The sequence below is a fragment of the Chelonia mydas genome, chromosome 12 (assembly GCF_015237465.2).
Source record: "Chelonia mydas isolate rCheMyd1 chromosome 12, rCheMyd1.pri.v2, whole genome shotgun sequence".
NCBI classification, from domain to species: Eukaryota; Metazoa; Chordata; order Testudines; family Cheloniidae; genus Chelonia; species Chelonia mydas.
Genome location: NC_051252.2, coordinates 1,824,925 through 1,838,524, shown reverse-complemented (window position 1 = coordinate 1,838,524; position 13,600 = coordinate 1,824,925). Strand labels below are relative to the sequence as shown.

At 58.7% G+C, this 13,600-nt stretch overlaps 1 protein-coding gene across 7 annotated transcripts in view; it reads left to right on the top strand.

Moving 5' to 3' along the window:
* Positions 1 to 13,600, top strand: part of CARMIL2 (capping protein regulator and myosin 1 linker 2) — a 146,580-nt gene that overhangs the window by 126,899 nt on the left and 6,081 nt on the right. For 4 of the 7 annotated variants that reach the window (XM_037877427.2, XM_043526070.1, XM_043526073.1 and 1 more), the window contains 4 exons: positions 4,009 to 4,045; positions 8,236 to 8,307; positions 9,431 to 9,751; positions 12,642 to 12,749. In XM_037877427.2, coding sequence (XP_037733355.1) covers positions 4,009 to 4,045; positions 8,236 to 8,307; positions 9,431 to 9,751; positions 12,642 to 12,749 — 538 coding nt within the window. The remainder of the gene's footprint in view (positions 1 to 4,008; positions 4,046 to 8,235; positions 8,308 to 9,430; positions 9,752 to 12,641; positions 12,750 to 13,600) is intronic. The other 3 variants (XR_006285127.1, XR_006285128.1, XM_043526071.1) reach the window with 2 other exon arrangements.

The window sequence follows — 13,600 nt, the reverse complement described above, 5'->3', positions numbered from 1 at the left end:
GACACTGCCCACAAGCAGGAAGAATGAGTGCATCTTGTGCAGGTTCCATGAGGCAGATTCACATCAGACCTGCTCTCTGCACTGGCTTCCCATAGGAAAAAGAATCCGATTCGAGGTTTCAGTCCTTATCTTCAAGTGGTCCATGCCCAGGATATCGGCTAACATTGTGGGATGAAGATGTCATGGTCAACAACCCTGCTCCTCAGGCACTGTGGAACTCTGCCACAAGGGGGAAGCTCGTCTGTGCAGGAGGCAGAACTTTCTTGGGCTTGGTCCTGGAACACCCCCAGGAGCTAAGGGTCATCGCAAATCTTCCCACCTTCTCCTCCAGTGCCAGCCATGTTTCTTGAACCTTGCATTTGCCAACATAAACTCAGAGCAACGTATAACATCAAAATGGCCCGACTGAAACAAGGCCCTCCATGGTGCACCTGCCACAGGCCGAGGCTGGGTGAACGAACATGGGACCGATCATAGTCGTGTTGCTCAATGCACTACTGGAAGGTGCTCAGGTACCCCTGTGTAGAATGGTGAATGCTGTTTTGCATATGATGCTTAGGAAACACACGTTTGATCGGCCTAGGACCAGCAGATAGAAGTGACTAGTCAGATCTCTGTCCTGGAGCCCATCTAGACCGGTCTGCTGAGGTGTCACGTCTTTGTCTAACCCTTGTATGTGCCCAGGATTTTCCTGAGAGTCTTTAGAGCAACAGTAGGTCGTCCTGCTAGCTAACTGCCTCCCATGGCTGGCTTCCTCTTTAATATGGCAGCACAGCCATGGTCCTGCTGAGATCATGCACGAATGCCAGCGGTGCCATGCCGACTGCCTCGATCACATTCAGGTTCAGCCATAGGCGCCAACTTCCCCTCTGCCCCTGTCCACCCCTGCACCACCCTTGCCCCACCCCAATTCCACCCCCTTCTCCCAAGTCCCTGCCCCTGCCCCGCCTCTTTTCTGCCTCCTCCCCCGAGCGTGCCCCGTCCCCATTCCTCCCCCTCCCTCCTGGAAAGTCCTAAGTGCCGCCAAACAGCTGTTAGGCGGTGCGCGGGAAGCGCTGAGAGGGGGAGGAGCAGGGACGCAGTGCGCTTGGGGGAGGAGGAGGAGATGGGGGAGCTTGGCTGACAGTGGGTGCGGCGCACCTGCTAATTTTTCCCCATGGGTGCTGCAGCCCTGCAGCACCCATGGAGTTGGTGCCCATGGGTTCAGCCCTCAGCCTCCTGGCATGTTGGCAGCATGGCCTGTGGCTGGGGAGAGGTTAGGCAACCCTGACTTCTCATGAGCTGATGATCTGCTGCAGAGCTGGAGGGGCCGGGAGCAGCAGGGGCTACTCTTCCCTCCTTTCCTGTGTGCCCAGGGGGAGGCAGGCCCCGGCGCTGGTTGCTTGAACGTTCCCAAGGCTGATCTTTCCGGATGCCTGATTCCCATAAGCGCATCAGCTCCCTTTCTGTAGAGATACCTGCACCTCCCCGAGAGCTGCCCCTGTGTTTTTGCTATGGAATTCTCTCTTCGGGAGCACTAGTATTGCCCTTGTGTCGGAAGGCCTCGTTATGTAGCATGGGCTGCCGCAGGGCCAATGCCCATAGAGTGGATGGTCCCATGAGAACACACAGACAGCTGGGAAAGGCTAGTCCATGCCAGCCGCCAGGGTAGAATTGTTCCCTGTGGTCCATTCTCCAGGTCTTTGCGCTACCCAGTTCTAGATGACTCAAGCAATGGAGTTTCCACCTCTCCTCGTAGGAGATCATTTCGCAGCTTGTTTTTCCTTTGCTCCATCTCATGCCCTCGCTCTCTGCAGTGCCCCCTCGGGCCAGCCCATGAACTCCTCTGCTGTCGCGGGGCCTGATTCAGAGCTGGAGGAAGTTGGCCGGAAGAATCCCATTGGGATGATTGCGTTCCCGGTGTAGAAATGCCTCTCATGGGCAGTTCTTAGGCCCTCCCACTCACAGCTACAGTCAGTGACTTTACAGTGATGGTTGTTCCTTCACCTTGCCTCCTCCCTCGCTCCCCTTTCCTGGCCGCTTAGCTCTTTGGGATTGCCTGGTGGCGTGACCAAGGCCAGTATTCTCAGAGCAGCCACACCAGTGTCCCATGCTGACAGACTGTTGCCTCACTGCTCCTGGGTGGCGATGCCCCTGCACTGGGTTTTGATGTTACCCTGAGCACATTGCAAACCTGCCTCTGCCCACAGTCGCTGCCAGGTCTCATGGGCTGTGGCTGCTGCCCTGCTCTGTGCATCAGCCTGTCCCCTCACTGTGGGTTGAACTGCACTGGCCCAGACTGGCCTCTTTTATTTCCTACTTGTGTTTCTAATCCTCCTAAATCCCTCCGCCCTATTTCGGCCCTACCCCCAGTCAAGCAGTACTGTCCGCAGGTGTCGTTGATGGGCTGTCAGCTCACTCTGATGGCAGCACTTCCCCCGTCTCAGTGCCTTGCGCAGAGCACCATCCTCCTCTGGTTCCCCGTCCGTGGGCCCGGTCTCTTCTCCCCCCTCTCTGGCGTCGCAGTCTAGTAAGCACTCGCCAGGCGATGCAGCAACTGCTCCTGTATAGCCCAGTTGTGCTAGCTCCGCCGCACTCCCTTCAACCGCTGAGGGCCTGACCCACTGATGGTGCCATGGGGTGCTCAACACCTCTCGCGAGCCGGCCCTCGGGCGGGTGCTCAGGGTGTGTTGCCCTGTAACAAACGCACATTCTTCGTCGAGTGATTGCTCATGTGCATTCCACAGTAGGTGTGGGTGCTCGCCACGTGCGCCAGTGCCGGAAGTTTTCCCCTGGCAGTACCCATAGGGGGGGAGCTCCCCAGCGACTCCTGGAGTGGCGCCTCCATGGCGCTCCCCCCACCCTCCCTTCCTTCTTGCCGCCCGTGAAGGTGCGTTGGAACTGTGCAGCTCCAGCTTTGCTGTAGCTCGTCCCCAGAACTTTTCGTTCGTTCTGTGCTAGTACCTGTCGTTAGTTCGCAGTCACAGTTAGTTCATTTAGTTAGAGTACCCAGGCCGGGGCATGCCCTGCGCCCCGGCTTTCAGGGCGGGCGACACTTGTAGGCGATCTGTGCCAAGGAGTGATCCACACGCAGACTGTTTACGCTGTTTGGGTGAGACCCATGTCAGTGATCGTTGCAATATTTGCAAGTTGTTTAAACCTCGGACTGAGAGAGAAAGAGACATTGGGCTCCGGGCCATTCTCATGGAGTTGGCGCTGACCCCGGCTCCGGCGCTCCGCTCCGAGTCGGCACCGCGGCATCGGTGTGCGGCGACCTCCCGGTGCCTTCGACTAGTCAGCACCGCTCCTCATCTACGGGGCATAAGAAGGTTAAGAAAGTGCCTTCTTCACAGCAGCACCGAGGTAAACCAGGGGCAGAGACTAGACCCATGTCAGGCAGTCCTTGATCCCCTCTGGCCTCTAGGGCTCTGATTCATCTAGTCCAACCCCCTGCTCAAAGCAGGACCAATCCCCAACTAAATCATCCCAGCCAGGGCTTTGTCAAGCCTTAAAAATATCTAAGGAAGGAGATTCCACCAGCTGCCTAGGTGACGCATTCCAGCGCTTCCCTACTCCCTGGAAAGTCGCCGCCTCCTGCATGCTTGGCTGGTGGGCCAGATTCTTGCACCCGGACTGAGTGGAGTTGGGGGAGGCTGTGGCTGGATGGAGAGTTTGGCTTCTTCCATCCCAACAACATTTCAGGTGAAGATCATGGAAATGAGCTGCTGGGGAAAGTTCCCCTGGTCCCATCCGGCCTGCATCCCCAGGCTCAGGAAGGATGGCTTCCTAGGGGGGGTTTGCTGATGCTTTGGCCGGTTCCGTTGGAAATATCCCAGCCAGTGTGGTGTCCAGGAAGTCTCTGCTACAGCCATGGGGGATTTCCATCCCGTTCAGCCTCAGCTGTCCCTTTCTTCGTTTCCTCCCTGTAGTTCAGACCCCGGTTAGCAGTATCAGCAGTCCCGGGCGGGAGGGCGTGTTTTAGCAGGAGGTTCTACCTGTGATGGGGTTTTCTTTCTGTTTGTTTTGCAGAATAAAGAAGGAGAGATCAAAAAAGCTGGTTCAGATGGTAAGTGACATCGGACGCATCTTACCTCTTGCCAGTCTTCATCAGGGCCGCTGGGTCTCAGGCCAAGGCTATAGGAGCCCAGAGAAGGTGTCAGGGCCCGGACGATCTCTGGCAGGGGTTGGTGCAGAGAAATGCTAAACACTCCGTAAAGACATTAAAACATATGCAAGCAGCATTTCTCTCACTGGGGAAGAGCTGCCATTATTTGCCTTGCCTGGCATTGCAAGCCCTTTTTCCTGCAAGGTCTTGGCCAGTTGAATATCCTAGGGCAGAGGTGGGCAAACTACGGCCTGTGGACCACATCCGGCCCGCGGAACCCTCCTGCCCAGCCCCTGAGCTCCTGGCCCGGGAGGCTAGCCCCCGACCCCTCCCCTGCTGTTCCCCCTCCCCCACAGCCTCAGCGTGCTGCACCGCCAGCACAATGCTGTGGGCAGCCGGGCAGCGCAGTTGCAGAGCCACGGCCTGACTCGGTGCTCTGGGCGGTGTGGCTGTAGCGCCTCCAGGCAGGGGGGTTGGAGTGGTGGTCGGGGGGCATGGATAGAGGTCGGGGCAGTCAGAGGGCGGGGAACAGGGGGGCGGATGGGGCAGGGGTTCTGGGGGGGCAGTCAGGAAGGAGAAGGGAGGTTGGATAGGGCAGCAGGGGGTAGTCGGGTGGGGAGTCTGGGGGTGGTCAGGGGACAGGGAGCAGGGCGGGGTTTGGATGGGGCAGGAGTCCTGGGGGAGCTGTCAAGGCGCGAGAAGTGGGGGGCTTGGATAGGAGGCAGGGGCCGGGCCACGCCTGGCTGTTTGGGGAGACACAGCCTCCCCTAACCGGCCCTCCATACAATTTTGGAAATCCGATGTGGGACTCAGGCCAAAAAGTTTGCCCGTCCCTGTCCTAGGGCAAGCCCCACCATTCATGCCTGAACATCCCACTGACCTGGTCTGCACTGGGATTTCATCCCTAAAGTTGCCCTCCCTTGCTCCAGTCACTGCTACGCTGGAGCGGGCGGGGTGGTGCTAGGATAGGTTCTGGTGCCCAGTGGGCACTGGTGTGGTAACCCCCGCGTTGGGTAGCCCTCCTCCAAGACAACCTGCTGCTTCAGACAGCAGTGGCGGCCTGGGCTAGCGCTCTGGGGAGCTGCACAGTGGAGTAGCAGAGATGAAATGGGGGAGATCCCTTCTGTAAGTGCTACTCCCGCCAGGTATGCTGCGCTCTCTAATCCCAGCACAGAAGCAGGCTAGGTCCATAGGTGAGTCCTCTACCAATACTCTGGGGCTCTAGCTCTGGAGGCGATTCCTGTAGAGGTCTAGGCTCAGGCTCACTCTCCCTGTCCCGCTACCGTCAGCCTCGCTGGAGTCCGCCTGCGTAGTGCTGGGCAGATCAGCTCTCCAGCTGGAGACAGGCCAGAATTCCCCCTTCTCTGCAATAGGCCTGGGGCGTTCCTGGGGGAAGGGGCTTCCACTTCCTGACATCTCCAGTACTGGCCAGAGCCAGCGTGGCAGACTCTGGTCCCAGGGCAACACGAATTTGGGTTCAAAACTTTTTTTTTGGACAATTAATTTTTTTGGAAACGATTGCATTTTTGACCAACACAAAAGCGTTTGCATTTTCCACCTCGAACCAGGGCTGGAAAAATGACCAGCTCTCTGGCGAATTGTGTCCTGGGCCTCAGAATTTACAAACAGCCGGAAAGGACATGAGATCCTGAAGGGCCACTGCCAGCTAAGGGCCAGAGCCTGCTCCCTCCGAAGCCAGGGGCAGAACTCCTCTTGACCTGCCCAGCAACAGGAGCGGGCCCTGAGCAGTCATTTCACGCCCCCCCTCCCCGAGCCTCAGTTCACCAACTTCAAAATGGAGCTAATGATACTGAGCTCCTGTGTAAACATGCTTTGAGAGCAAACGCTGAGAAGTGCCTGGGGTAGAGTGACCAGAAGTCCTGATTTGATAGGGACAGTCCCAATTTGTGGCTGTTTTTCTTATATGGGCTCTTATTACCCCCCACCCCCATCCTGATTTTTCACACCTGATGTCTGGTCACCCTAGCTTAAAAGTGCCAGAGACGAGCCCGTGCCCGTAACTTTGTGCCCAGCCAGGGTAAGCCCTAGGGGCCAGCTGGGAATGACCCAGTGCGCCGGCCCCTAGGGCATCCCACGGGAAGAAGCGCACACCTGCTATCTCAACATTCCCAAGCTGAGCAGCTGGTAACTCCCCTGTGCAGGAGGAGGCAAGAGTGCACATAAGCCTAGGGAGGCGAATTTCACAAGTAGCCCGTCCCCCAGAGGCGGGAGGGTTCACATGCCGGGCTCCAGCAGTGCCAGCCAGGCGGGGGGAGATCCCTGGCTCTGCACCAAGGCCTGATGTCATGAGTCTGAACTACCAGCTGGGAGAGCGTGCAGCCACGTGCGACCAGTAATGTCGTCGCACCAGTTGAATGGCCCATGTGGACACACTTACACCGGCGTAAGGCTTGGGTTTGGTGTGGCTTTTCCAAGTGCCATAAACTAAACCAACAAAAAGGCCCCTTACACCAGACACTGTCCCCACGGGGGGGGGGGGGGGGGGGTGGTTATACCGTGTAACTGAAGTGGTTTCAAGTCACTGTGTAGCATATGCCCATGTAAGGGCCCAGTGCAGGCCTCAGCCGAACTATGAGGCGCTTGCAGGGGGCCAGTCCCACGCTCCCCGTGGCGGCTCCGGTGCCTGATCACAGCAGACCCCTGAGCGCACACAGCTCCAGCCAAAGCCAGTGAGCACTGGGCTGCTCAGGGCTTCTGAAAACCAGGCCCCGAGTTCCCCCCGACCCCAGTATCTAAGGTCAATGTTTCCCTGCAGCTAGGTAAACCCGTTTCTCAGTTATCCCCCTGCGCTCAGGCTCCCGGGCTCAGGAGGGGCACTACCTCCTGGGTTGATTTTCCAGGGGGTCCGGCACCTGAGCGCTCCTATAGGCAGCGTGGCTGTGGTGCTGCATTATTGGGGTCAGCCCCCTGGCCCTTGCTAAGGAGCAGGGTAAGGTTGGAAGGGAAGGGTTTGCAATCCATGGAGCGGGGTTCTCAAACTGGGGGTCAGGACTCCTCGGGGTCACAAGGCTATTATGGGGGGGGGGCGTGTCACGAGCTGATAGCCTCCACCCCAAACCCTGCTTTGCCTCCAGCATTTATAATGGTGTTAAATATAGTAAAAAGTGTTTTTAATTGGAGGGGGTCACACTCAGAGGCTTGCTATGTAAAAGGGGTTGCCAGTAAAAAAAAGTTTGAGTACCACTGCCATAGAGAGTGTAAAGTGCAGTTCTGCTTTCAGCAATGCCTGTGTCTGAAAACCCCCAAAGCTCTTCCTTACAGCCCAGATCTGCTCCCCCAGGTCCCAGTCCCAGCTGCTGTGTCTAAGGGCTTGTCTGCATGGGAAGTTCGTGAGCAGCAAGCAAGGGGGTGTCTGCGTGAGATTGGGTGGGGGGGGGGTCAGCTCACGCTAGTGGGGCGTAGCTAGTGCTGTCTGGTGACATCAGAGCTTGCTGCCCCAACTGCTCAAGTGCTCAGATTACGTGTGTCAGCCCAGCCAAGGGAGGCCATTTCCTTTCCTGCAGCAAGAACAGAATTGTTTGGTACCCTGCAGTTACCTCTTTGCAAATCCACTGAAGACCAAGCGTGGGGGGGTGTAGAGAGAGAGAGAGAGAGTGTGCGTGCGTGGGTGCGTGCGTGTGCGCGGAGTGGGGGGGCACTGCAGGATCTTTGTTGCTGGGAACAATGTGTGAGAGGCAAGAGCCTGGCTTGGCTCACATCTAGGGTTGCCAACTCTGACTAACTAGGCCAGGAGATATTTTTTTTTTTCCCCCAACATAACAGAATATCATTTTCTTAAAATATCCTATTAAAATCTCCCAGATTGCTTTCAATAGTCACCGGGAGATCGATGCCGATTCCAGGAGACTCCAGGCCAAACCCTATTCACACCCCAGGGGAGCCTGTAGGGCTGGCAGCAAAGGGACCCTCACATCTTACCTATAGACAGGCTGCGGGGCTCCTGGTGGCCATTAAGCACAGAGCCCATTTCTGGAGGCCCTGTCAGAGCAGGGCAGTCAGTTGCTTTCAGCCCAGCGGCTTCACAGCTCCTTCCTTGGGCTCAACCCTACAAGTGTGTGGTTGGGGGGGCCAGGGGAAGGTCCCCTGAGCGTTCAGTGCTGCTCCCTGAATGCAGATGTTTGTGTTTCCAGGAGACATCATGGACAGCTCGGCTGGCTCCCCTCCCCTCGCCTTGAAATCTCGCGCACACTCCATGTCCACAGGTAGGTCTCTCCTCGCGGGCACCTTCCGGAGCTGGATGGGGGTGGCCATGGGCACAGGCATGGGGACCTCAAGGGGAGAGCTGTGTGGGCCGAGCAGGGGCAGCATGCTCAGTGCCAGCCATCCCAGTGGTAGCACCAGGTGGGGGGATGCGGGGGAGCCTGCCCTGCCCTGCCAGGCGCAGACAGGTCCTTGGGCACAACGTGACCTGTTCTGCCGGGACAGGCTGGAAGCCCAGCCTTGCTCCTGTCCTGCACAGCTCCCTGGGACTGTACCCACAGCTCCCACGGGCTGGGGGATGAGAGGCTAAAGCCACCCTTTGGAAAATAGGGCCCTCCCATTGCCCCTCCCCAGCCATGCACCGTGGGGCTGTGCGTGGACTGCAGCCCAGCCCTACAGGACATGCCCAGCCACATTTGTTGGGAGCACTCGGCTGATTGCCCCCAGGCCAGAGTACTTAGCTTGTGGCACTAGCTTGTACTTAGCTTGTGGCACAGGGGTTGGTGTCTGTCCCGTGGGGACGCCTTCTCCGCCTCCCAGACTAACTTGGCTGTAGTGATGGTGCATGAAACCCAGGAAGGCCATTTCACTCGTCACTAGCACTAGAGGCCACACTACTGAAATCTCTCCTCCCAGTAAAGAGACGTTAAAGAACAGGTCCTGTGTAGAATAGGCTTGTGAGATGTCGGGGGGGGTGGGGGTGGGCAGGACTTGGCCCAGGCTATGCCCCTTGGCGCGTGTCCCTTCTCTCGGCAAGCACAGCCTGCTGGGCGGAGCGTGTGCTGCCGTCACGCTGGGCACAGCAGGGTAACGACTTCAAGTGGTGACTGGGTGCTAGAAGGGGGCGGGGGTTTCCAGTGGCTCGAGACACCTGGGTCTCCCTCCAGCCTCTCGGGAAGAATCATGCACTGGTTCCTACAGGCTGGGATGACGTGCTCCAGGGCTCCTCCTGGAGGAGTGTATTCCTCCCGATGGGTTGTGAGGGGTAGTGAGGCTGGTGTTACTGGGATGACAGCCAGGGCTGGAACTGGGCCAGGGCATGAAAAGCAGGGCCTGCCTCCCTCTGCTGATCCACTGAGCCAGGAGTGGGGCCAACTTACGTCTCTCCCTTGCTTTCCCCTTCAGACCCGTCTGCGCGAAGTGGCCCTGCTGACGCAGCGGGCCGAGCGGCGGCCGAGCCCAGCCGCGGGCCCAGCGACGTGCGGCTCTCCTGGAAGGCCCTGGGGAAGCAGCTGAATGCCGAGCTCAAGGGCAAGTGTTCTGAACTCCATTCTTCCCCCAGGCGCTCCTTTGTCATTCAAGAGCAGAGCAGCCCCACGGAGCAGCAGGTCCGAGAGAGCTGGAGCAGCAGCTTGCCCAGGACTGGGAGGAGCACGCCTGCCCCTGCACCAAGGAGAACGAGCAACGCGGGCGCTAGCAGGGACAGCGTAGAGGCAGTCGCTGCCGGTATGGGATGTGGGAGCGGCGGGGGGCTCAGTGAAGGATGTAATTCTGCATCTGTTGAGGGCCCGCGTTGAGAAGTTCAGGGAGTGGGAGCTGGCTGGGGTGCCGGAGCAGGCAGCGCCATCCTGGGATTTTCCTGGGTCCTGCCCGCGCTGCGGTCGAGGGCTGCACTGAAGCAGAGCCCGAGGCAGAGTGGGACCGAGCAAGCCCTTGGACAGTGGCGGGGGTGAATAAAAAGTGCATGGTTCTAGTGTCTGAGATCTCGCTCTTGGGCTTCCAGACCCTGGAAAAGGGTTTGCCAGACTTCCTGCCCCTGAGCAGCACAGAGCTGAGGGCTCCCCCGGGGGCCCTGTCACAGGTCCGGTTCAGGAGAGCCCCACGACCTCTGGCTTCGCTCCCACTCGCTCAGTAAACACACAAACTGAGATGTTGGCGCACGGACACCCAGCTGTGTCCAGCAGCCAGCGGGGAGAGGCTGACGCAGGGCTGGGGCGCGCCGTGTGGCTGACTAGTGTGGGGGGGCACAGCGAGACTGACAGAGGGGAAGCCCACACCCAAAGGAGCGTGAGTGCTGGGTGCGTTTGGTGAGGAGGGAGGTGCCTGGGCTGGGAGGGGGGAGAGTTCCTGTCAACCTGGCATTCCAGATGCTCCCTGGCTGACGTGCAACTGGGCCCCACAGTGGGACTGTGGCCCGTCCTGCTCTGCTTTCAGCCAGTGCTTCCAGTGGGCAGGTAACCATCACTGCTTTTGTTCCAGCTGGGCAAGCAAATGACTTTCCAGCAATAACGGCCCCTGTAAATTCTTCCCTCAGCGTGACCGTGGAAGTTTCACCACCACCAAATTGGATCCAGATTCCTCCTGGTCACAGTTCTCTTCTCCCATCGACCTGCCAAGAGGCAGGATAGCCTGGGGCTAGGACATGGGATTTAGTACTCCTCTTTCCCTATACCCCTCTCCCCTGGGCTGTGTCTGGTTCTCTCGCTTGTGCCAGGCCTCGGGTTGGCCAAGGACAGAGCCCCGTGACTAAAAGGAGACAAGCTTTTGCCCTGCTCCTGCTCCCCCCTACCCCACCCGCCATTCGAACAGTGCCATGCAGTGCCTACAGGATGCTTATTCCCCTCCCTGGCTATGCTCCGGGGCCTGTAGCAGTAACTCCCCTAGTGCAGAGACAGCTTATGGCTCTGGAGAGCCACCGCCTCGAGCAATGGTAGTGAGGTTGACAGAAGCAATTGTCCATCAACCTCGCATGCAGAGTGTTCTCACCCCTGAGCCAGGTAGCTCTGGTGAGGGTGACCCACATTTTAAGCACAGACCAGGCCCCAAAGTGTGCTACTCTGGCCTCCTGAGCCAGAAACGCTTAACCAGCCAATGCATCTTGCCTCAGCCTTGGCATCGAAACAGGGGAGTTCAGTGCTGCTCTGGGCTGCTGGGCTTGGTGTGGCATTGGCTCCAGGGCCCGGGTGTTCAGTTAATAAGGAGAATGATGGGTTTGGTGACTGCTGGCCCATCAGCTGCAGCATGGGAGCAGAGAGTCCAGTTCCCTCTCAGTGTCCCTAGTGATACCCCAGCCAGTCCCATTGACCGTCAGTGACGCTATAGACTCTAGCTCCCTCGGCTGGGACTGGGTGGGCCCTGCAGAGACCGTGGACGTGAAAAGCAGCAACCCCTTCTTGTAGGCCCTGCCCACGCACAGTGCTGGCACTGGTTCCAGTGATGTTGGATATATGGCAGGGGTGGGCAAACTTTTTGGCCCGAGGGCCACATCAGGGTTGTGAAACGGTATGGAGGGCCGGGTAGGGAAGGCTGTGCCTCCACAAACAGCCTGGCCCCTGCCCCCTAACCGCCTTCTCCCCCAGAACCCCCGACCCATCCAAACCCCCCTGACCCCCCTCTCCCGGGACCCCCACACCCTTATCCGCTCCCCTGGGATCCCAACCCATCCAACCCCGCTGCTCCCTGTCCCCTGACTACCCCGACACTTATCCACACCCCCGCCCCCTGACAGGCCCCCAGCCCAATCCAACCCCCCCCAAGACCCCACCCCCATCCAACCCCCCCCATCTCCTGACCGCCCCCCTGAACCTCTGCCCCATCCAACTACCCCCCTGACTGCCCCCCTCCCCCTTACCATGCCATTCAGAGCGGCAGGACAGGCTTATTGGAAAGCCTGGGAGGTGGGTGGGCACAAGCGGCATGGCTGGCGCAGCTGCGGAGAAGGAGAGACAGCGGGGGAGGGGCCGGGGGCTAGCCTCCCTGGCCGGGAGCTCAGGGGCTGGGCAGGATGGTCCCATGGGCCGTAGTTCACCCACCTCTGATATAGGGCAAGCCCCTGTATGGCCACTTCTACTCCTGTTAAGTGAAGTTAGGTAAATTAACCTGAAACCTGATTTACCTGGTGCCAGTCGTGTGTGTAGAGCAGCTGCTAGGCCTGCAGGCGGCAGGGCTGGGCTCCGTCCCTGGCTGTATGCGGAGTAGCCGAGAGCCACGTGTTGCCAGCAGGGGCATTCCAAACCCTTTCGCAGTGGGTGCCTGGGGACTGGCTGGTGGCAGGGCGGCTCGGGCTGTGTCCTGGCTGTTTCTCCCTTTGCACTGGTCCCAGAAAGGCCTCAGCAGCAGCCCTGCCAGCTGGATTCCGTTCTGCTTTGCAGGCATTGGAGTGGGCGGGTTCCCTAGTTGCTCCCACCCCTGCGCAGGGGCGGCTTGTTCATGCAGCCGGAGTGGGCTCAGAAGGGGTTAATGTTTGTGGCACAGCAAAAAGAAAGCCAGGATGCCAGGTTAGCGTGACCCAGGCGGTGAATCCCCCCGAGCAGGGGGGGACTGGCAGCAGCAGAGTGACCGAGCAGGCTCCACTCGAGGCAGCTGCTTCTCTGTGACAGTCTCCTCTTCTTTTCAGACAATCGCCTGAAACCCAAGCCTCGGCTGAAAAACGTGGCCACCAGGCGCGCCGTTTCCGTTCACGAAGAACAGCTGAGGGAGCAGGGCTGCACGGCTTCTCTGGAGAGTAAGTGGGGGAGCGCCCTGGGGCCCGAGCTCCTCCCGGTGCGGGTGTGTCCAGGGCATGCCAGCACCACCTGCGAGCTGCTGCTCAGCCAGCTCCCTACACGAGGGCAGGCCAAGAAGCAGTGGGGTTAAATTGCGGCAAGGGCCGTTTAGATTGGACATTGGGCGGTTCAGCACTGGAACAAATTGCCTAGGGAGGTTGTTGCATCTCCTTCATTGGAGATTTTTAGGAGCCGGTTAGACAAACCGCAGTCAGGGATGGTCTAGGGAATACTTAGTCCTGCCAGGAGGGCAGGGGCCTGGACTAGAGACCTCTCGAGGTCCCTTCCAGTCCATGGTTCTGACCTGGTGTAATTCCTGCGCACCTAAATGAAACGCTCCTGAACTGGCAGAGGCATGCTGGGCCTGAAACAACAGGGGCTGATTTTCCCACAGCGTAGCAGTGCCCATGGGTACCTAGCTGTGCGAATGCCCCATGACCCAGCAGAGCACGCATTTACCCCGCTCCCCCCGGGTACAGTGACAGTCACGAGAGCAGCAGAGCTGCTACCCAAGCGTCTGTGCCTTTGTGCCCTGAGCCAGCAGCCGCCAGCGCAAACAACAAAAACTGCACAGGTTTCAGAGCTGTTGTTGGGCTTTTTTTAAAAAGGCAGGTCACTCAACGGAGCTCAGAAACGCGCCAGGTAAGGGCCCAGCCTAGGGGACGTTTTGCTCGCGCCCAGCAGCGACACTCACTTGGTTTGTAACTAGTATTAGAGGGGCAGCCGTGTTAGTCTGGATCTGTAAAAGCCACAGAGACTCCTATGGCATCTAATAGACTAACAGACGTACTGGAGCATAAGCTTTCGTGGG